The sequence below is a fragment of the Poecilia mexicana genome, unplaced genomic scaffold (genome assembly GCF_051168715.1).
Source record: "Poecilia mexicana isolate PSO_F unplaced genomic scaffold, ASM5116871v1 scaffold_13, whole genome shotgun sequence".
NCBI lineage: Eukaryota > Metazoa > Chordata > Actinopteri > Cyprinodontiformes > Poeciliidae > Poecilia > Poecilia mexicana.
In genome coordinates, this window is record NW_028263382.1 from 8604576 (window position 1) to 8625441 (window position 20866).

Genomic DNA, 20866 nt, shown 5'->3' on the forward strand with positions numbered 1-20866 from the left:
ATCAAATCATATTAACTCTGGCCAGCAGGGTGCAGTGTGGACCGCAGTACGGATGAGCGTCGGACGAAAACAAAACTGTTTTAATAAATTTTTTATTAACATATTCCCAAACTACAGCTTCACTCATAAAATAATTAATATGATTAATTCCTCTCAGATTTCCCCATTAGAAAAAAATAGTGATAAAACAAACTATTAATATGTTTGTTGAGCAAAATAAATTCAGCCATGTTGTCATACTTATTTCAAATGTAAACATGTTATGTTGTGAATGCTTAATAAAAATGATCAAGTGAATAAATAAAAAGGGGAAGTCAGTCGTCCTGCAATGGGTCCAACTGCAGGCGGTTCCCCCAAGGGAAGTTCTGCACAAGGCCTTATGCAACCTTTGACCGGCTCTGCAGGCATGATTTCATTTTATTATAAATAACAAGTTTGTTTAAAAGTAATTTGTCCTGAAGAAAAGACAAAAATTTCCAACTTAAACATTCAGGACAATTTATTTGTTAATTAAATCCAGCTTTAATAAGTGAATTGAACACATTTCCCCCATGTTTTACTTTTATGTCACTATCTTAAACTGGCTGGGTTTGGTATAAATGTCACCATTCAGCTTCAAGAAAGATAAAATATATTATTTTAAGATTTAAGAGCCAGAAATCTTTCAGTCTCAGCTTAGTTATTATATTCCAATTGTTCTTAGTTTCTCAATTTATTAAATTAAAACTAAAATAATTTGCACAACCTACTTATTTTTAAACAACCTTTTTGCTGTTTTTCATCTGTTTTTCTGCACTGATATTTTGCATTTTAAATAGTCTGTCTTTTTTAATGTGCAATACAAATGCACTATATGTACATTTAAATAAAAACTAACTTCACTCAGTTGCACATTCCTATTTCTATTAACTACAGTATTTTCTTTATGTTAAGGCATTATACATGTACAGTGTGTCAATAATGTTATTGTTAATCTTGTTATTTTACATATTGTTTTAAACACTTTAAGATTTTCTGTGAACTTTTACATTGACAACATCTGATTACAATAAAGGCTGTTACTGTTTTATTCTATTCTATTCAACAGTAAAAAATCTCGAGGGGTGTTGGTTTTAGACGTTTTAACTTTAGTTAAACAGAATTAAAATTTACTTTTATCTGTAATCAGAATATCGTGTTCCATACTGAGAAGACAATAACCATTAATTGAACCACCAAGTCTGTTTTTAGAAGCAGGAGAGAGTTTATTTCGGTGAACTGGGATACCATTACCTAATCCTGATACCTGTCTCGCGAGAATCTGCGAGGTGATAAGTTGGAGAAACATGGCGACGCCTAATTTGTTAAAGGTAAGAAGCAACTGAATTACATTCACTGTTTCTGTGCACATTTAGGTTCGTTGATGTTACGTCTTTTTAGGTTAACTGCTGATAAATGTTCTCGGTGCTTCAGCCTCCACGCATCTCCGCTGATGTTAGCATTTATGTAATAAAAACCCAGAAAGGTGCGCCTGAAGTGGCCGCTGCCGTTGTTGAAGTCCGGTGTTATGCCGGGGTTCGTTTCCCCGATCATGTCGTCCCCTTTTAATCTCTTCATTTCCCTCCCCGAACCTGCGCTTAAATTACGAATCCAGCCTTCTTCCTGAGATTCGGAACCGAACGCAGAACTGTAAGCCGTTAGCTAGTGTCGGGTCCCTGCGTGGATCAGTCCGAGAGATGGACCAGAAGAAGCAGGTCCCAGCCGAAACACTGGAGGAGAAAAATGCTAGAAACACGGTTCGGAAGGAAACCAGACCTCCACGCCACGAACTCCGCCACACGCCCACAGCAGAACCCCTTCAAGCTGCTTCTGTTTGGACTTTATTTTGACTAGCTAACCTCTCAATAAGGTTGCTAAACCTAGCGTCTGTTCCTGGAAGGCCTTTCAAAATAATATTCACCTCAGCCAAAAGTTTAGTCTGCAGAGAGAGATACGCAGATCCCAAATCAGGTTAGTTAGGCTTTAATCCCCCAAATATCCGCTAACCTGCTAGGTAGCGTTAAAACGAACTTCATGTTGGCTCTAGTGTAAATCTACTGACCTAGATAACACATTTAAAAGGATATCAGTGTCTAAATACGCCTAATAATTCGTGGCAGGGCCGGTCCTAGCTCTCTGGGGGCCTTAAACAAGATGTTGTTTTGGGGCCCGTAGTTTATCAAACCACAATGAAGAAATTACTAACGCTTTATCTGGTTCACAAAAATGTCACATACATCCAAAACAGATTACAGCCAATATTACACGTCTTGAGGTGAATTAACAAATTAAAAGAAACTGTAACAAAAACGGCAACACTATTCAAAATACTGATTTTGATTGCTTATAAAAATCTGCTAGAATTTGAATAAACATGTCTGGTGTCAGTCATTCCCATGTTCATTACCATGTGACATATTAATGAAGCAAACACAAAAGCCAAGGTTATGACAAACAAATTCTAGCCAACTAAATAGCAAGACTAGCTAGCAGGACAAAAAGCTTGCACTTGAGGCGTTAAATACAAACTGTACATCTGTTTTGTAAAGTTTTGGTTTAATTAATTCTCTGAATATTTTCTTTTCAACAAATGTCTTTTTTTTTTAGTCTACATGCTCTAGTTAGCGATTAATCGGTTACTAAATTAGTTGATGATTATTTCAATAACCGATTAATCACAATCGATCGTTTCAGCTCTAGTAACAACAGTGCTGTTTCTATCAAAGAACCTGCATTGCATTTTTATTCTTTATGTGATTTAAGAAACAGAAATTAAACTGGAGCCGACGGGTATGACATCGGTAATTGGTATCGACCCTGATCGGTGCATCTCCTCTTTATACTCTTTGTCTCACTCCCAGCCTGTATTTTCTCATTTCTGTGCTGTAATATTAGATTTTCCTCCACCCTTCCCACATGTCTTTCTGGCAGAACAAGGGGTCCCTGCAGTTTGAGGACAAGTGGGACCTGATGCGGCCCATCGTTCTCAAGCTGCTAAGACAAGAGGCCGTCACCAAGCAACAGTGGTTCGACTTATTCTCGTAAGAGACGCTCTTTGATCCGCCGCATTACAGCTGCTGTGGAAACAACTGCTTTAGTTTTAATGCAGAGTGGACGAAAGCGGAGCGCCCTGTGCCATCGTTGGTTATTATTCTATAGAGTTTCCTTCTTAAGATGCTAAAGATGTCAAAGTTTAAAGGCCACTTCTTTATTTATTCACGTCCTGCTTTTGGTAAAATGAAACGTTAAACAGCTTCCAGTTTGTGCAAAATTATCAACTAAAACAAAATTTATTTGCTTCTTAAAGATGTTTCTTCTTACAGCTATTCTCAGTTTTAAGTTGGGCTATTCACGACTTTAATATTATTGAATATTTTAAGATTTATTATGGTTATCTAGAGTCATCATACACACAGATTGAAAGTGTAATGTTGCAGTCTGGAAGAATGACACGATCATTTTTTTAATTATCTTTAACCCATAATCATTAAAATTACAAATGGAGCTGAAGCAATTAATTGTGATTAATCTATTATTTGAATAATCGTCAACTAATTGAGTAATTGATTAATCATTAACTGTAGTATACAGACCCAAACTGGAAAGAATTAAGAGACACCTGCAAAATGAACATTGTTCGTTTATTCTATGAAATACTGACATGTCTCTAAAATTCCAAGCAAAAATGTTAGTATTTATTTGCACAAAATGAGAAATGGTCAAAATAACAAAAAAAAAATGCTGTGCTCTCAGACCTCAAACAGTGCAAAGAAAACAACTTCATATTCCTTTAGAAACAACAATATTATTGTTTTAACTCAGAAATCAACATTTGGTGGAATAACCAGGAGGTTTTCGATGGGGTTCAGTGCAATGGGTTTTTTCCAGAGCTGTATTTTGCATTTCAGATAAAAATACCTTTGTCTTTCAATATATTTTACCTCAAATCTCCTCAAGTGGCAGCTTTGGCTTCACCTGCTTCAAATTCACTAACGTAACGCTACATTAATGCATCTCAGGCAATCAAGTGTTTATTTTCCTATTCTAAAAAAGCAAATTGCATATTTTGATGTATTTCTAACTGGTTAAGTGAAAAATCTGCAGAATGTTTTAAATCCAATTAATCCACAGAATGATCAATAGAATAATCGATTCTGAAATAATTGCTAGTTCCAGTCCTGTTGCAGTTAGGAGCTGAATAATAGCTGAGTTGTGTTTGGATGGGAAAAAAAGCTGCGTTCATTGTGGACAGAAGCTCTGAGGGAGTTTCATCCAGGTTTCAATCCGTCTGCCATCTTTCGAGAATGTGTGAATTTCTCTCTTCAGCGAAGTGACTGTTCGACTATCTTTTAGCTGTAACTTTGTTGTTGAGTCTCGATCACTGTAAAAATGCGAATAAAAATGTGAGAAAAACCATCTTCCATGTGAAAAGATGCAGAAATTGTAAGGTAGGATTTATTATCTCCTCTGAGAAGTCGGGGAAAGTGCAATAAAATTTCAGAGCCGTTTCGTCTAAATGCAGAGTTTGTCCGACTGAACGTCTTCCCACATCTTAAAGATACTATTTATTTTTTGGTTTTGCATCAACTCCAACCACTTTATAATTTTATGTTTGCTCAGTTACATTTACTTGAGTAACTTTTTGGAAATAATGTACTTTAAGTAGCAGTTTAGTTTTACTACACTGTACTTTTTACTTGAGTGACATTGTGAGCTATCGCTACTTTTATCAGAGTAAAATTTCTCAATACTCTGTCCATTACAAGACAGACCTACAGTTTATGTCAAAGTGAGACCTCTTATTAACACACCAGCTTTGTAGTTCTGTTATGTTTTATTTGTTGGGCCATTTGCATATTAATACAACACAGTAAAAGCTATATATTGTTACTTCCTTACTGTAAGTATTTTTATGTAAAGCTTACTATAGTCTGTGATGTTTTATTTAAATACTTGGTCGTTTCAAGTCCTGCTGCTGATAATTTGATGCTGATGTGTTGAAAAGTTTAGTATTATTTGTAAAAGTGATACAATAACTTCACAAGAGGCTCAACATTCCTCATTAAAATTGTTTATTCATGTAGGACTTTTCCTTAAATTATTACTTCATTCAGTAAACATATGCCACTTTATTCGTGTAATATGAGTTTATTCATGTATTATTACAACTTTATTCTGGTAATGTTGTGACTTTATTCTCATAATATTATGACTTTTTGTCATACAACTTTATTCTTGTATCATTCAGAAGTTTTTTTTTCGTTATTCCGACTTTATTTTCATATTATTTTTTGTTGAAACTGCTTTGTTGCTGGATTTATTTTTGGTGATATTATCTTATGACTTATTTTTGCCTTTTTTTCTTGCATTATTTCATCTTTATTTTCATTTTATTTGTCATACAACTTTATTCTGGTGATATTATGACTTTATTCTTATAGCATTGTGACTCTGTCAAAACTTTATTGTAAAAATATTACTTTATTATAGTAATATTGTGATTTAAGCATTGTGTGACTGTTTCTTGTAAAATATATATTTTTTCTTAGTCTGGCCCTAAAACTCTGTCATACATTTCAGGTTAAATAAAAAACTAAATAATTTAAGAACCTGATCTATATCATGACCTCAGATGTAAAACTTTTGCACTTTAGAGTTGCTTAAATGTCTGAAATATATTATTTTCTGCTTGAAGATCATTGTTTTCCTCACATAGGAACAGGCTGGACATGTTTTGTTTTTGTTTTTTCCTTTCTAGTGACGTCCATGCTGTCTGTTTATGGGACGATAAAGGTCCTGCTAAAATCCACCAAGCCCTCAAAGAAGACATCCTCGACTTCATCAAACAGGCACAAACCGTAAGAAGCTTCTTATTTATCTCCAGTGTTTGTTTCTGTGTAATTCTCTTTGGCTAATTCTACTGTCGGGTTTCGATTTGAGGCAGACGTTTCTGTAATTTTTTACGTGGTTCTGATCAACAGCTGTCCAGGATTTCTGAAGGTTGTTGTTTAACCTTTGTCTGCTTCTTTATTCATTTACAGTTGATCATCTACTGTCTGTCCACTTTTAGCCGACTTACAATCACTGTGTTGGTCCTTAAACCTTATTTTCTGTTGGTCAGTTAGTAGAAAAGAAAAATCTCCAAAGGTAGAAAAACTATTTAAAGCTGATTTAGTTTCGCTACTTTTGACGTTTAATTCTTGACAGATTCTGCAGACAATAAAAAACACTGAAAAGAAATATTTGAAACTTAACAAAAAAAGTTCAAAACTGAAAAAAGGTTTGAAACTTAAAAAAAATTGAAGCTGACAATAAAAAATTGAAGCTGACAATAACATTTTGAAACTGAAAAAAAAGATTTAAAACTTGGAAATGTTAACTGAAAAAAACTGGAGCTCAAAATAACAATTTTAAACTGAAAACAATTTTAACATATTGAATCTGAAAAGTTATTTTTTAACTTCACATTCTTGTTTTACAGTTTCAAGATAAATTTTTAGTTTCAAATCTTTTTTTTAATCTCCAGTTTAATTTTTTTTGGTCTTTTGTACCAACTTTATGACCAATTTATTGCCATACAAACTCAATTCCTTGAAGTTTTCAGGAAGTATCTTTTCCTCTGTATCCGTTGCCATGGCAGCGCGTGCTGAGCCACCAAGACGACACGGCGCTGCTGAAGGCGTACATCGTGGAGTGGAGGAAGTTCTTCACCCAGTGCGACATCCTGCCCAAACCGTTCTGTCAGCTGGAGATCACGCTGATGGGGAAGCAGGGCAGCAACAAGAAAACAAACATGGAGGACAGCATCGTACGCAAGGTGAGACAGGAAGAAGGAAAAAGTAGAAGCTGCAAGAAAAGTCAGCAGAGAAGCAAGCAGTGCCTATAGAAATCCATCATTTCATCAGTTACTCTGTACTTTAACAGAATTTTTACCAAATACTTTTTACTTTTACTTTGAAGTAGTACTATTCTTTCTTCAGTTCAAGTTTTGGCTACTCTACCCACCTTTAGTGAGGAGTAATAAAAAGGAAGCACATAAAGAAAATAGAAACTCACAGATCAGAAAGACACTATTGATCAGCTGCCTTATAAATCTATCAAAAAGTGATCATTAATGTTTCCACCTACAAATATGACAAATATCACTGAATAGTTAAAAAACAGGTTACTAGGAGTTTTTTTGCATTGACACATTTTTGAGTAGATTCAACGTGTTTCACTCTCTGCAGCTCATGCTGGACACGTGGAACGAGTCGATATTTTCCAATATTAAGAGCCGCCTGCAGGACAGCGCGATGAAGCTGGTGCACGCAGAGAGGCTGGGCGAGGCCTTCGACTCGCAGCTCGTCATCGGCGTCCGGGAATCATACGGTAAGAAAGACCGTAACGTCGACTCGTAACGAGAAGCATATCGGTTTGAAGAAACGCAACAAGCCAGAAAAAGAGTTTGCAGAGAAGAAGAGGTTTTAAAATTTCCAGATTTTGTGGTGACAAGTTGATTTACTTTTTTTTTTTTTTTTTTTTTTTGCATTGCAGCATCTCAGTTTTTTTCTTTTTGCAGATTTCTGTTTATAGCGTTTTTCCTTTTGTCATGTTGCTTTTTTGGACAATTATTTCCTGTGCTTGTGGAGGAAATACGACCGCCATGAAGTGTTTTCCTCTCCCTGTCCAGTCAACCTGTGCTCCAACCCAGAGGACAAGCTGCAGATCTACAGGGATAACTTTGAGAAAGCCTACCTGGACTCCACTGAGAGGTTCTACAGAACACAGGCACCGTCCTACCTGCAGCAAAACGGTGTCCAAAACTACATGAAATATGTAAGTTTTTGTTGTTGTTTTTTTTTGTTTCCTTCTTGTTAGTATGGAGTTGTAATATTTCACAATTCTTTCTGGTGTCTAAAACCACAAATAATAAATGCAAAAAAAAAAAAAGTGTAATTACCATGCACTTTTTAATGAAACACTCAAAGTAGTCTGACTTTTGCAGAAAGATGTATCTCTAAATTATTTTGGCTCTAAATTGAAAATATTGCACATGTACTTGTTTTTTTGGGGGGATGAGTTGTTTTCTATTTTATTGATCTAGAAAGAAGTTTATCTGTAGTTTTAGCAATAGCAGCTTAGGAAGTGAACAAAACTGTTAGTCATTGTTGGTCATGCAAAAGATAATGTTCAAGACATATTATTGCTGCAGCAGATTCAATCGTTTCTCAGTGATCCAGACCCTCTGTATAAAGCAAAGCGTAGAACAAGGAGCTGATTTTTACCAGAATGAAAGGCAACTTTTTCCACTTGTTTCCCGTCTCCTACATCAGTATTTTTCAAAGTTGGGGTCACAAATAAGTTTGATCAGGTTCTGAAATCAACCTAAATACCAAAAATGCCAATAAGAAACCATATGCATCTTAGAAGTAATCATTTAAAGGGGTAGTATTATGTTTTTCCAGACACATAGTGCCATTTTATAATGCAGTCAAGGGACTATGTTAACTCCAGTTGTTAGAAAAGTGCTGAATATATCAAACATGGCTTAAGAAAGATTTTACTTCATAATTTAATGCAGAGTAAATTGGACCGCTGTCTCTTTAAGAAGCTACTGCTCTTTCTGAAGCTCTGCCTTCAGGAAGTCATCACAACAAGGCTCCCTTTAACAACGTTTTTACCAGCATTGTTCTGAGATGCAGCTCATATAAGCTCAGCATATGCACAGTTCCACCAAGTGTTTGCTAATTGCTGCTGGCTAGTCTGAAGGAGCTGAGTAGGGGAGGGTAACACTCTGTATGTTTTTGATTAGATAACATTATAACATGATGTGAAGCTCAAAAAAGTCAATTTACATGCCCGTTAAAAATCAACCAGGAGTGGGGGTCACGACCCTTCTTATATTTTTATTTTCTGGGTCAGAAACTGGAAAGTTTGTTGATCACAGCTCTATGGTGACTGTGGCAAAAGGCTCGTTGTGCTTTTCTTTCACTTCTCCAAATTTCATTAAAATCCCAACTGAATAAGCAGAAGTTTGTGGTTGCAACATGCTTGACATTATATTTCTGCTTCCTGTTCGTTTCTTTTTTTTCCCCTGCAGGCTGATGCAAAACTCAGAGAGGAGGAGAAGAGAGCGCTTCGATATCTAGAGACACGACGTGAATGTAATTCTGTTCAAGCAGTAGGTGTCTTTCATGAGATCCTTTAAATCATGTTATTATTTATCTGCTGAAAAAGGAAGTCATGCATTAAACACACAAATACAACCAATATTATTCATAACCACCCTCATAGTTAGTATTTGTTAGGTAAGTTTATGTATGTGTTGGATGTTAGTTTACGTATCTTGTTTCTTTCCCTTGCAGCTTATGGAGTGTTGCGTTAACGCTTTGGTGACTTCGTTCAAGGAGACCATCCTAGCCGAATGTCCAGGAATGATTAAACGCAACGAGACAGAGAGTGAGTATCCAGAACACTGTTTTCTAATGAATCGTAATCTTTAAAGTAAATTATGACAATTATTTTTCACTAAGGGAATTCTGGACCCCTTACAGCTTGACATCAAGATCCCGCCCCCGTCTCCCTGCTGGAGGACAAAAAGCTGCTCGCTAACGATGACTAGCATTGGTTTCAGCTGTTAAATTGTTAACATAATGCGCTAAAACTTAAATGTACACCTAATGTATAAAGGAAGAAGGGATGCAGTACTTTGGTGCTTTTTGTCAACACTACGACAACTAGCTAACAAGGTCTCGAAAGAGTTTTAATTAAGAAAAAAAATAGCAAGGCAGAGGGAAGTAGGTCAGTGATGCTAGCTTGACTACGACAACTTTAACATTTAGATGGGATGTCGAATTCAGTGTGTTTTGGTTCAGTTAAAAAGTTGAAAGAAAAATGTGACCTAAACACCAACTCTGATAGATCATCAGTAGAGCAGTCGTTTAAATTAATCAACCACCGCTGTGTTAGCTTAACTATTAGCAGTGTTAGCTAATGTACCTCAAAGATCACTTATTAATAATCGCAAAATAAATATTAAAGACTGAAAACATTAAACTCTAATGTTTAATGTTTTCAGACACTCAGACTGGATGTTTGAGTGTTTTTTTTTTGTTGGATCCTGACACATAAAGTGTTGATTTCAGTTGCTATGACAACGAGTCTGCGTGTAGCGTAGCTGACACGTAGGGCGAGGAAAACGTGGTTCTGATTATGTTTCGTAAAGAAGAAAGTTGCGCTCTGTGTCTTCTTCAGAGGTTTTTATGTCATTCCAATCATTGGCTCTTGTTGCAGCGCCCCCACAGGCGAGGAGGGGAACGGGTTTTTTAAAGGGTTTGCTTTGTTTGAAAACCACAGCAGCTGAAAATGTAACAAATGTTGCAATTTTGTTCCCCAACCAAACAGAGTCAGGTGTGTAAACCCCCTTAGAGGTCAGACTGTAAACTTCTGATCGAAACTGAACATTTCTCTGAAAACAACGTTTAGAAAGTCTGAGGGATTGTTGGTTGTGATCTTCCTCCATCATGCTTTGTTCCTCTGATTTGTTTGTCCCCCCCCCACTGAGCAGAGCTGCACCTCATGTTTTCACTAATGGACAAGGTTCCCAGTGGGATTGAGCCCATGCTGAAGGACCTAGAAGAGCACATCATTAATGCTGGACTGGCAGACATGGTGGCTGCCGCTGAGACGATCACTACGGTACGTTTACCGACTCCAGCTGCCATGTCTGATCATATCATCTATGGGTAATTCCTCTTCATGCAGCTCATTGTTGTCAGAGACGGGTAGAGTAGCCAAAAATTGTACCCTAGTAAAAATAGGACTACTTCAACATATTTTTGCTCAAGTAAAAGTGAAAAGTGTTCATCTAAGTGTAGAAATGTATTTGGCAAAAGGTCTTCTCCAGTACTGACTAACTGATGAAATTATCAATCAATTAATATTTACAAATGACATAATCAGACGGACCAAAACATAAAGTTAAGTGGAGATTTTGGTATTTTAAGGACAAACTCACAATAATTCATATAAATAACAAAATCAGGCAAAATATATTTTTTTTTCCAAATCAGTTTCTTTCAATAAAAAACTGATGAAACTTTAACAAAAACTGCAGATCTGTGTCTGCAGTGTTTGTTCTGGGAGGAAAATCCAGAAATCTTACTCAGATAATAGTAGAAATATTTCATAATAAAATTACTTAAAATACATCATAGTAAAAATACTCCTAAAAGTAATTTTTTCCAAAAAGGTTACTTAAGTAAATGTAACTGAGTAAATGTAAGCAGTTATTACCGAACTCTGATTGTTTGTAAATGTTGTTGCAGGACTCTGAGAAGTATGTGGAGCAGCTGCTGACGTTGTTTAATCGCTTCAGTAAACTGGTGAAGGAGGCTTTCCAGGATGACCCGCGCTTCCTCACAGCAAGAGATAAGGTGTGTTTTTAGCTTCACCCTCAAACCACAACCTTCAGCTCTCAGAGTTGGTCACAGAAATAACGTGACTCGCTGGTTTTTATCTGGTTTTTAAGCTGTTTTAATCTAACCTCAAGTGCACAAATGGAGAAGCTTTGTGTGTGTGGAAAAACAAAGAACACTTTTGTTTTTTTGTAGGATTTAAGATGGAAAGTAGCAGCCAGGTGCTACAAATTAAAGCTCTCTTAAAAGATGATAGTTGTAGTTTTGGCATCCCAATTAGGACATGTGTCCGTAATAATGGTCTTTAAAAAGTCAACTGTTGCTTCACATCAGCATGGAAAAACTTCATAAGATCCTTTGTACAAACTATTTGATTTCTGTTGTTATCCAGTTAGAAATATTTATGACAGCTGCCACTATTACCAGAAACATTCCAGAAAATTCACCCGAAAAACAGACGTCCATCTCAGACTCAACGCCTAAAAAAGAATAAAATTTAAAACAAAAACTAAATAAAAAAATTATTAAATAAATAAAACATTTCCGACAGAATTTGTTAAATATTTAATAAAGTTTAAAATGATAAACGAATAAATAAAATGTCACGTAAATAGTAAAATTTAAAAGTTATTAAATATTTAACAAATAAATAATTTAAATTAAAGAATAAAACCTTAAATAAAAGATAAATGAATAAAATATGACATAAATACATAAATTAAAAAGTTCATGACAATTATAATAATAGAAGAATAAAATTTAAAATAATAAATATATACAATAATAAACAAGGAAGTGTGATTAAGTATTTAGCAAACAAAGTAAAAAATAAGGTTGTAAATAAATAAAACATGTAAAAAATGTATAAACTAAAAGCGGATGACAGGATAATTAAGTATTTAGCAAATAAAAAACTAAGATAAAAAATAAGGTAATAATCAATAAATAAAATTTTAAGTAAAAAATATTAATTAAAAGTTTATGACAAGATAATTAAATATTTAATAAATAAAATGAAAAATCTTAAATAAATAAGATAAATAAAATATTTCAAAAAATAAAACTAAAACAAATATTTAACAAGTAAAGAAATAAAATAAAATGGAAAAAATAATCTAAAATAATAAAGGAAATGGTGTTTCTGTCTTAAATAGGCAAAGTAATAATGACAAAACCCAACAACTTTTTTCTTTCCTTTTTTTACACATTTGCTTTACATTTTTTTAAATCCTTTTGTTGTTTTCTTTCCAAGGCTTACAAAGCTGTCGTCAACGATGCAACAATCTTCAAGCTGGAGCTTCCTATGAAGCAGAAGGGGTGAGTCTGAGACAAACAACCCGTTAAAACCCGTCACTGTCGAAACGTTAGTATCAACGTTCGACTGTTTGTTTTTAATCAGAGTGGGAATGAAAACTCAGCCTGAGTCCAAATGTCCCGAGCTGCTGGCGAACTACTGTGACATGTTGCTGAGGAAAACGCCCCTCAGCAAGAAACTTACCTCTGAAGAAATTGAGCTGAAGCTCAAAGAAGTGGTGAGTGGATTTCCCGACCCGTTGGCCTGTTTCCTTCCCGCCGGCTTCATGATTTCTCCTCCGTCGTCCCTGCAGCTCTTGGTGTTGAAGTACGTCCAGAACAAAGACGTCTTCATGCGGTACCACAAAGCTCACCTGACGAGGCGCCTTATTCTGGACATTTCAGCCGACAGCGAGATTGAGGAGAACATGGTGGAGTGGCTGAGGGTGAGTCCCACTCAGACGAATTCAGAAATAATCATCAGTACAGGGTCCTGGTGCAGGTGCTGGAAATCCTTGAATTTCAGTTCTGTGTTTTGGAGGTTTGGAAAGAGCTTGTGATGATTATGTCTCTGTAGGAAGTAGGAATGCCTGCTGACTATGTGAACAAGCTGGCCAGGATGTTTCAGGACATCAAGGTCTCAGAGGATCTCAATCAGGTCTTCAAGGAGATGCACAAACACAACAAGCTGGCTCTACCAGGTACGACTACAAACTAAACTAAAAACACAAAACAAATCGATAAACCCAAATTCAGTGGCTGTTTTATGAGTTTCAGCTGCTGTTTGAAATGATGATCAAACTGAAACTTGTTTTTTGTGTTGCACTTTAAAAGTTATTAAACGCTGACTTTGACATTTCTGTTAAAGCCTAATACATAGTTCTCATGTGACATTTCCCTTCTGTGAACTTTGTAACCGACAGCCACTTTGGCAGGCGGTTGCTATGGAGTTGCTATGACAACGATAAGCAAGCCACCGGTGTAGAACCAACTTTCGCCTCGTTCTTGTATAACTTATAAACAATATAAGTACATTACAGCTATTACTTGGTCACAGTTTGTGAATAATCTACCCACCTCTGTCTGATACTAAAATAAATATCAGTGATATTTACTGGAATAGTTACTGCCAAACTAGCTAAATTAGCTAAGCTAATGTAGCTTTTATCTGCTAGCTCAGACGGGCATGTAGCCTATGTGCTACTTACTCTGCCAGCAGTGTAAGTGAGAAATACTGCCACCTGCAGGTGGGAGTTTTAATATTTTTTATTTTCTTTTACCATTTTTCCATAAAATTTACAATAGACTCGCAATTATTCATTAGTTAATGCATAATTTTTGTTTGTATTGTTTTTGGGTTAATTCCTGTGATTGTGAATTGGAAACCTCTAAAATAGTCGGGGATGTGAACTTACAGTTTTATCACAATATTTTGTGGTAATATTGTTATAACAATAAATGGAGGATAAAAACAATTTATTACTTCTTTTTACTTAACTGTATGACTGTGACTGCATGGCAGAGCAGCTATAGCCTCACAAACACAAATACTGCTCTAATACCAAGTGTGATTTTTATCGTTAATATGCACACAGTAGCTACATTTAATCATATTTTTCAAGTGTACTGCTATTCATTGATGATGAAAAAACTGTAAAAAGAAAATACAGACAGTTTTAAGGGTTTATAAACATCAATTGCAATTTATTGTGTCAACAATAAATCAAAGATATCAGGATAAATGATAAACAATACAATAAATACCCACCCATAGCAAGGTTATTATAGTTAAATAGAACTAACAAAGTAACAAAAACTTAAATTGAGAAAACATATTTATTAATTGAAATGAATAAAAACAGAAATTAATGGGGAAAAACTACAACTAACTACAACTATATCATGCATTTATAAAACTTGCTAAAACATTGAAATTATAGATGTAATATCCTTTGTTTTTGTGTTTATGAATCTATTTATTAGCCTTTTGAACTGATGTGAAATATCCCCCTTATGGCACTCCATATTCCTCCTAGTCCGCAAAAGTTGGGAGAAAACACCAGTCAGTTGGTTGTTCAACAATAATTTAATATATTTTTTGAAAATTGTATCTTCTGTTGAGTATTCATTACCAAATCAATACATTACTTTATGAATTATGCACTTAAAGATTAACCAGAGTATGAAGAACTAAAACTACTACTACAACTAATACAAACTAAACTAAAACTACACACTATTTAGCTGACACAGTCAAAAACTAATTAAAACTGACTGAATTGGACAGAGTCAGAACGAAACAAAGCTGAAGCATAATGGAAAAACCCAAATCGATTCTCACCCTGACCCCCGGTTCGTGTTTCTGCAGCGGACAGCGTGAACATTAAGATCCTGAACGCCGGGGCGTGGTCACGGAGCAGCGAGAAGGTTTTCGTCTCGCTGCCGACGGAGCTGGAGGACCTGATCCCCGAGGTCGAGGACTTCTACAAGAGGAACCACAGCGGTCGGAAACTCCACTGGCATCACCTCATGTCCAACGGCATCGTGAGTACAACAAACCTCTGCTGTTTCTGTGAGTTTAATCCCCCACATTTCAACCTCTTTTAACCTTTTTGTTGTTCAGATCACCTTTAAGAACGAGGTGGGCCAGTACGACCTTGAGGTCACGACCTTCCAGCTCGCCGTGCTGTTTGCCTGGAATCAGAGGCCGAGAGAGAAAATCAGCTTTGAGAATCTCAAACTGGCCACGGAGCTTCCTGACGCGGAGCTGCGCCGAACGCTTTGGGTCAGAACAGAATAATAAACAACAAAACGTCTGTTTTTCTTTTCAGCTGCATGAAGTTTGTTTTAATAAGACTCATAACCGACCTGTGAAGATTTCTGTCACTGCAAAAACACTCAATCTTACCATGTAGTTTTGGTCTCGTTTCTTGTGCAAATATCTTAGTTCACTTAAAATAAAGCTACCTTCTAATCAGAGTTGGGTTGTAACTAGTTACATTTACTCAATTACATTTACATGAGTAACGCTTTTGAAAAAATGTACTTTTAGGAGTATTTTTGCTACACTGTACTTTTTACTTTTGCTTCTGTAATTTTACTATTAAGTATTTTTACTCTTACTTGAATAACATTTCTGGATTTTTTACCCGGTGAATGAAAAACAAACATGTTTTAACCAAACAGTCACCAGAAACAGACACACACCTGCAGTTTTTGTTAAAGTTTAATAAGTTTTTTTTTTTTTGAAAGAAACTGATTTGGAAACATTTTCTTTACCCGATTTTTTTTTTTTTTTTGTTACGTGAATTATTGGCATTTTTGTCCTTAAAATACCAATATTTCCACTCAATTTTATAATTTGGTCTGTCTGATGATTATCAATCATTTTTAAATATTAAATTATTGATAATTTGATCAGCTTCTCAGTACTTGAGTAGACTTTTTTACCAAATACTTTTTCACTTTTACTTGAGTAAAAAATGTTGAAGTATTGCTACTTTTACTGGAGTACAATTTTTGGGTACTCTTACCCTGTGCTTATAATTAACTTTTCATCAAGAAATAGGAGTTTGTTTTAATTCCTTAATATTGATAAAAAGTACTAGTTGCACTGGCAGATGATTAGATTTATTGGAAGACATTTTTTCCATGTTATAAGTGAAATAATCTGCCAGTGGAAAACTTTTTTTTCCCTCACTATTAAGTAGAATGTTCCACTGCGCCGTTACCTAGCAACCCCAGCCAAGCTCAGCCCGTAACCTAGCAACCCAGTTCAAGTTCCACTGGCAGATCATTTCACTTAGAACAAGGGGAAAATGACTTGTTAGAAATCAAATACTCTGCCAGTTGAACTAGATATTTTTCCTCAATATAATAAGGAATTATTGATCTAAAATAAGCTGCTATTTCTTGCTGAAAAGTTGCTTGTAAGTTAGTTTTGTCTCATTTCAAGTGCAATAAGATATTTACAACAGAAATTACACCAAAAATGCCTGGTATTTTACCACATAAATTGTTTTTTTTTTCTGTCTTTAGTCTCTAGTTGCGTTTCCTAAACTGAAGAAGCAAGTCCTGTCGTATGACCCGTCCGTTAGCTCGCCCAAAGACTTTACAGATGCCACGCTCTTCTACGTCAACCAGGAGTTCTCGCTCATGTAGGTCACTGCAACAGGAAATAAATTACATCCTTTATTTTGATGTAAATGCTCAAAATTTGGAGAGGAAAAATTGATGCTCCAATTTCTTACACATTATATTTTAATATTTGGGGATTCTTTGGTATTCTGTCTTTTCTCAGCAAAAACTCCAAAGTCCAGAAGAGAGGGAAGATCAATTTGATTGGTCGGCTGCAGCTCACGACAGAGCGAATGAGAGAGGAGGAAAACGAAGGAATCGTTCAGCTCAGAATACTCAGAACTCAGGTATGTTGCCAGGTTGCGCTGATGCGATTTTCTCGACAGCAACGGAGCAACGAGTCGGGTCAACAAGTCCTTTCATTTTATGGTTGATAGTTCCAGGATGTTGGAGGCATCAGGTCAAATTTACAGGAGCGTGTTTACACTCCAAACACTCTAATGAAAACACACAGCAACTGGAGAAACTGCACTGTAAAATCACAGTTTCACCAAGTATTTTAGTCTGGTTTCTAATGTAAATATCGTATTACAGTTGAAATAAGACTAAGCAAGATGTAGGAGCTTGTTTTTAGTCAATCTTCCAATATTGATGAAAAAGCACTTATTCCACTTATTCCAAGCAGATTATTTCACTTATAAAATGGTAAAAATGTTATAAATTAAATCTGCCACTAGAACTACATTTTTAAATCAATATTAAGGAATTATTGACTTAAACCAAACTCCTATACATCTTACTTACATGTTACTTATGAGTTAGTTTTGTCTTATTTTAAGTGTAATAAGATATTTACACTAAAAACTAGACAAAAATACTTGGTAAGATTTTGTGCTTTTGCAGTGTGAGACACATTATACACTAGAAAAAACAAAAACCAAGTATTTTAGTCTAGTTTCTAGAGCAGATATGTTAGTTTTGTCTTATTTAAAGTATACTAACTTAGAAGTTACTTTTCAGCAAGATATAGAAGTTTATTTTTGGTAAATAATTCATGATTATTGATTGAAAGATATAGTTCCACTTGTAGATTTTTTTTCCTACAAGTGGAAAGTTACGCCCCCAAAGCCTGCACAGCCTCAAGAGGCCAGGGACCGTAACATGGAACTATGTCTTTCAATCAAGAATTATGTAAGATTTTCTGTTTTTGCAGTGTATGTAGAATCAGTTTTAGTTTCTGTACCAAGCCCTCTCATGTTTGCCTCTACCAGCTTTGCTTTCGCTTCGTTTTCTAATTATATTTGACTTATGAAGGACATTTACTGCATTGCATTTTCCCTAGGGGTTTCTCTAGCTGTATTTACATTACAAGTGTGCGCAAAACTTTGTCAATATTTCACTAATGTCGAAAAAACCCCACAATTTTGCAATTGCGGCGTTTCCACTTAGTAAGAAACGCAATTAAAAATCTCACGTGTTCACGCAGTAAGTCATTAAAAACATGCAGCGCCATCATCCTCCAACTACTACTGTCGTCTTCTTCGTTTTTCCCGCCAGTACTAACATCCAGTTGTTGATCATGTGACTAGTGTGAAGCGAAAAGGTGTTTCCATTGCAGTTTTGCGGAATATAAATGTGTAAGATAAAATGTGAAAAAGAAAATAGTTTTAATTAAAAATCTGCATTTTGTATTCAGGAGGCTATCATCCAAATCATGAAGATGAGGAAGCGCATCAGCAACGCTCAGCTGCAAACGGAGCTGGTGGAAATCCTGAAAAATATGTTTCTGCCTCAGAAGAAGATGATAAAGGAGCAGATTGAGTGGCTCATCGAACACAAATATATAAAGAGGGACGAATCGGACATCAACACCTTCATCTACATGGCCTAGGCACCCAGCAACGAGTGCATTTCCGCTGTTTTTCTTTTACCGCTGGGGCCGCCACCGGCGCATTGTGATCCCGAAGAGGAGCCGAACGGAGGGAGAGGCCTGACGAAGGTCGACGGAGGGACGAGGTTGAGCCTTTTCAACAAAAGTGTGGATGTTTTTTTCTGTTTGTGTGACTCCGGTGTGTCATTTAAAGATGTAGCGTTGAGTCGTTGTTTGTCTTCGCTGCCCTCTAGTGTCCAATCCGGGGAAACGCACGGCACGGCGGGCCTTTTTGCCAGCAGCTCAGCTCAGAAGAAAAACAAAAACAGTTATACACTAAAAATTAAATACTTCCTGCCTTACTTTCCTCAGTAGAGAGCTGCAGAAGAGATGGAGGGTGACTTGTGCAGCGAAGGGAGGACAGTTGTTCTCTTTCTCTTGAGGCCTCGGCTGCCATCTTTGCGGCGGCCATCTTTGTGGCGGCCATCTTGCATCCCTCCTATTCGCTATGGCTCTTGTTGAAACTCAAAAGAATTGCGAGTAAAAGTTGGCGACCAGGAGGAGCGGAGACTGCGAAAGGACTAGTTCAGAGTACCGAGGAGTATTTTTTGCCAAATTGTGTGTGTGTCGCGTGGGTGTTGCGTGTGTTTGGGTGCATGACGTGTACGTGTTCTTTTATGTGTGTGTATCTCTATGTGCACTTTCAACAGCATGCTGCTCTATGATTATTATTTTGTTTTTTTCCATCAACGGAAAACGATCACACTTTGTGATGGAGGTAATGGAAACCGAGGATCTGCCACAGTTACAAAGTCGATTTTTGGTTTTCTTACTCTGCCCTGTGATTGCAGTTAAACAGTTTATATTTTTAGGCCATTGCTGAACCGTTATCGCCCTGCAAACTATTTGGTGTGTAAGAACCAATGAACTCGACATTATGAAATTAAATTCCAAGCCGGACAAAGTGAAATTAATGACCAGGTTATTTTTTTGTCAAAATAATCAGATCAACAGGGGGAAAAAAAGAGTTTCTATCATTTCTGGTTAATAAGTAAGCCTAATGGTGTTTGGATACACACTGCAAAAGCATTAAATATTACCAAGTATTTTTTTTAGTTTCTAGTGCATACATCTCATTATACTTAAAATAGGACAAAACTAATGTAAAAGCAACTTTTCAGCAATATATATGAGCTTGTTTTAAATAATTCCTCAATGCTGATGAAAAAATACGAATTCAGCTGGCAGATTTTTACACTTATTACATTTTTCCATGTTATAAGCAAAAAGAATTGCATGTGGAACTAACTATGACTTTTTAAAATCAATATTCAAGATTTACAGCGTTAAAACAAGCTCCTGTAATTGAAAAGTTACTTGTAAGTTAGTTTTGTCTTATTTCAAGTTCTTAACAAAATTACTCAAAGATTTTGTGTTTTTGCAAGTGGGGAAAGAAAGTACACCCTCTCTCAGCTCTAGAGTTTCATATTCTGTCTTTATCAAGCTCTAGAATCACCTGAATCTGATATTAAGTTTACAAAAACAGAAAATTAGCAACTACCACTTCCACATGAAGCAGCAGATCCATACATTAATGTGACCACTTCTATACAAATGCATCATCCTAAAATGATTTATTTCATTTATTCAGTTGGAAAAGTTAAACTTGTATACAATAAAGTTTCATCACACAGTTATTTATTTATTTCAAGTGTTTCTGTTTATGTTTATTGCTCACAACTGATAAAATACCAACAACGTTAAAACTAATGCATCTGAAAAAATTAGAATGCGTTATAAAAGTGCAGTATTTCTTGTCGGATATCTCAAAACGCTAAAATATTTCTACTTTATGTTTCTTTCCATTTTTAATGAGTATGGCTCACAGGTAAAGATAACACTAAATTCAGTGTCTCAGAAACTTGTTATACCAACTCCTGTTTTAAGCATATAAGTCAGTATTCATATCTTTGCACTCAGTGATGTTTTGGGATTGTTTTTGCATGAATTAGTGCATCAATGCGACGTGGCATGGAGCAGATCAGCCTGTGGTTCTGCTGAGGTGTAATAGAAACCCAGGTTTCTTTTATAGCTCTTTTCACACCATCTGCCTTCTTGGGTCTGGAGTCTCTCATCTTCTTCACCCATTTTATGGGGTTAAAGGTCAGGGAAGCATGAAGAGCTCTAGAGTTTCCTGGTTGACTGTGGA

The 20866-nt window shown here is 35.9% G+C and overlaps 1 protein-coding gene across 1 annotated transcript; it reads left to right on the forward strand.

The window, feature by feature from the left end:
• The first annotated feature begins 1244 nt into the window (after nt 1-1244).
• On the forward strand, nt 1245-20354 carry LOC106916077 (cullin-5). The gene is made up of 19 exons (XM_014984149.2): nt 1245-1349; nt 2950-3059; nt 5777-5876; nt 6659-6835; nt 7248-7389; nt 7691-7836; nt 9101-9181; nt 9366-9459; nt 10568-10698; nt 11328-11435; nt 12670-12734; nt 12817-12949; nt 13025-13156; nt 13288-13411; nt 15079-15254; nt 15334-15495; nt 16749-16867; nt 17011-17134; nt 18484-20354. The coding sequence occupies exons 1-19, from the start codon at nt 1326-1328 to the stop codon at nt 18676-18678; spliced, it is 2343 nt and encodes a 780-aa protein (XP_014839635.1). The 5' UTR covers nt 1245-1325; the 3' UTR covers nt 18679-20354.
• The last annotated feature ends 512 nt before the right edge of the window (nt 20355-20866 follow it).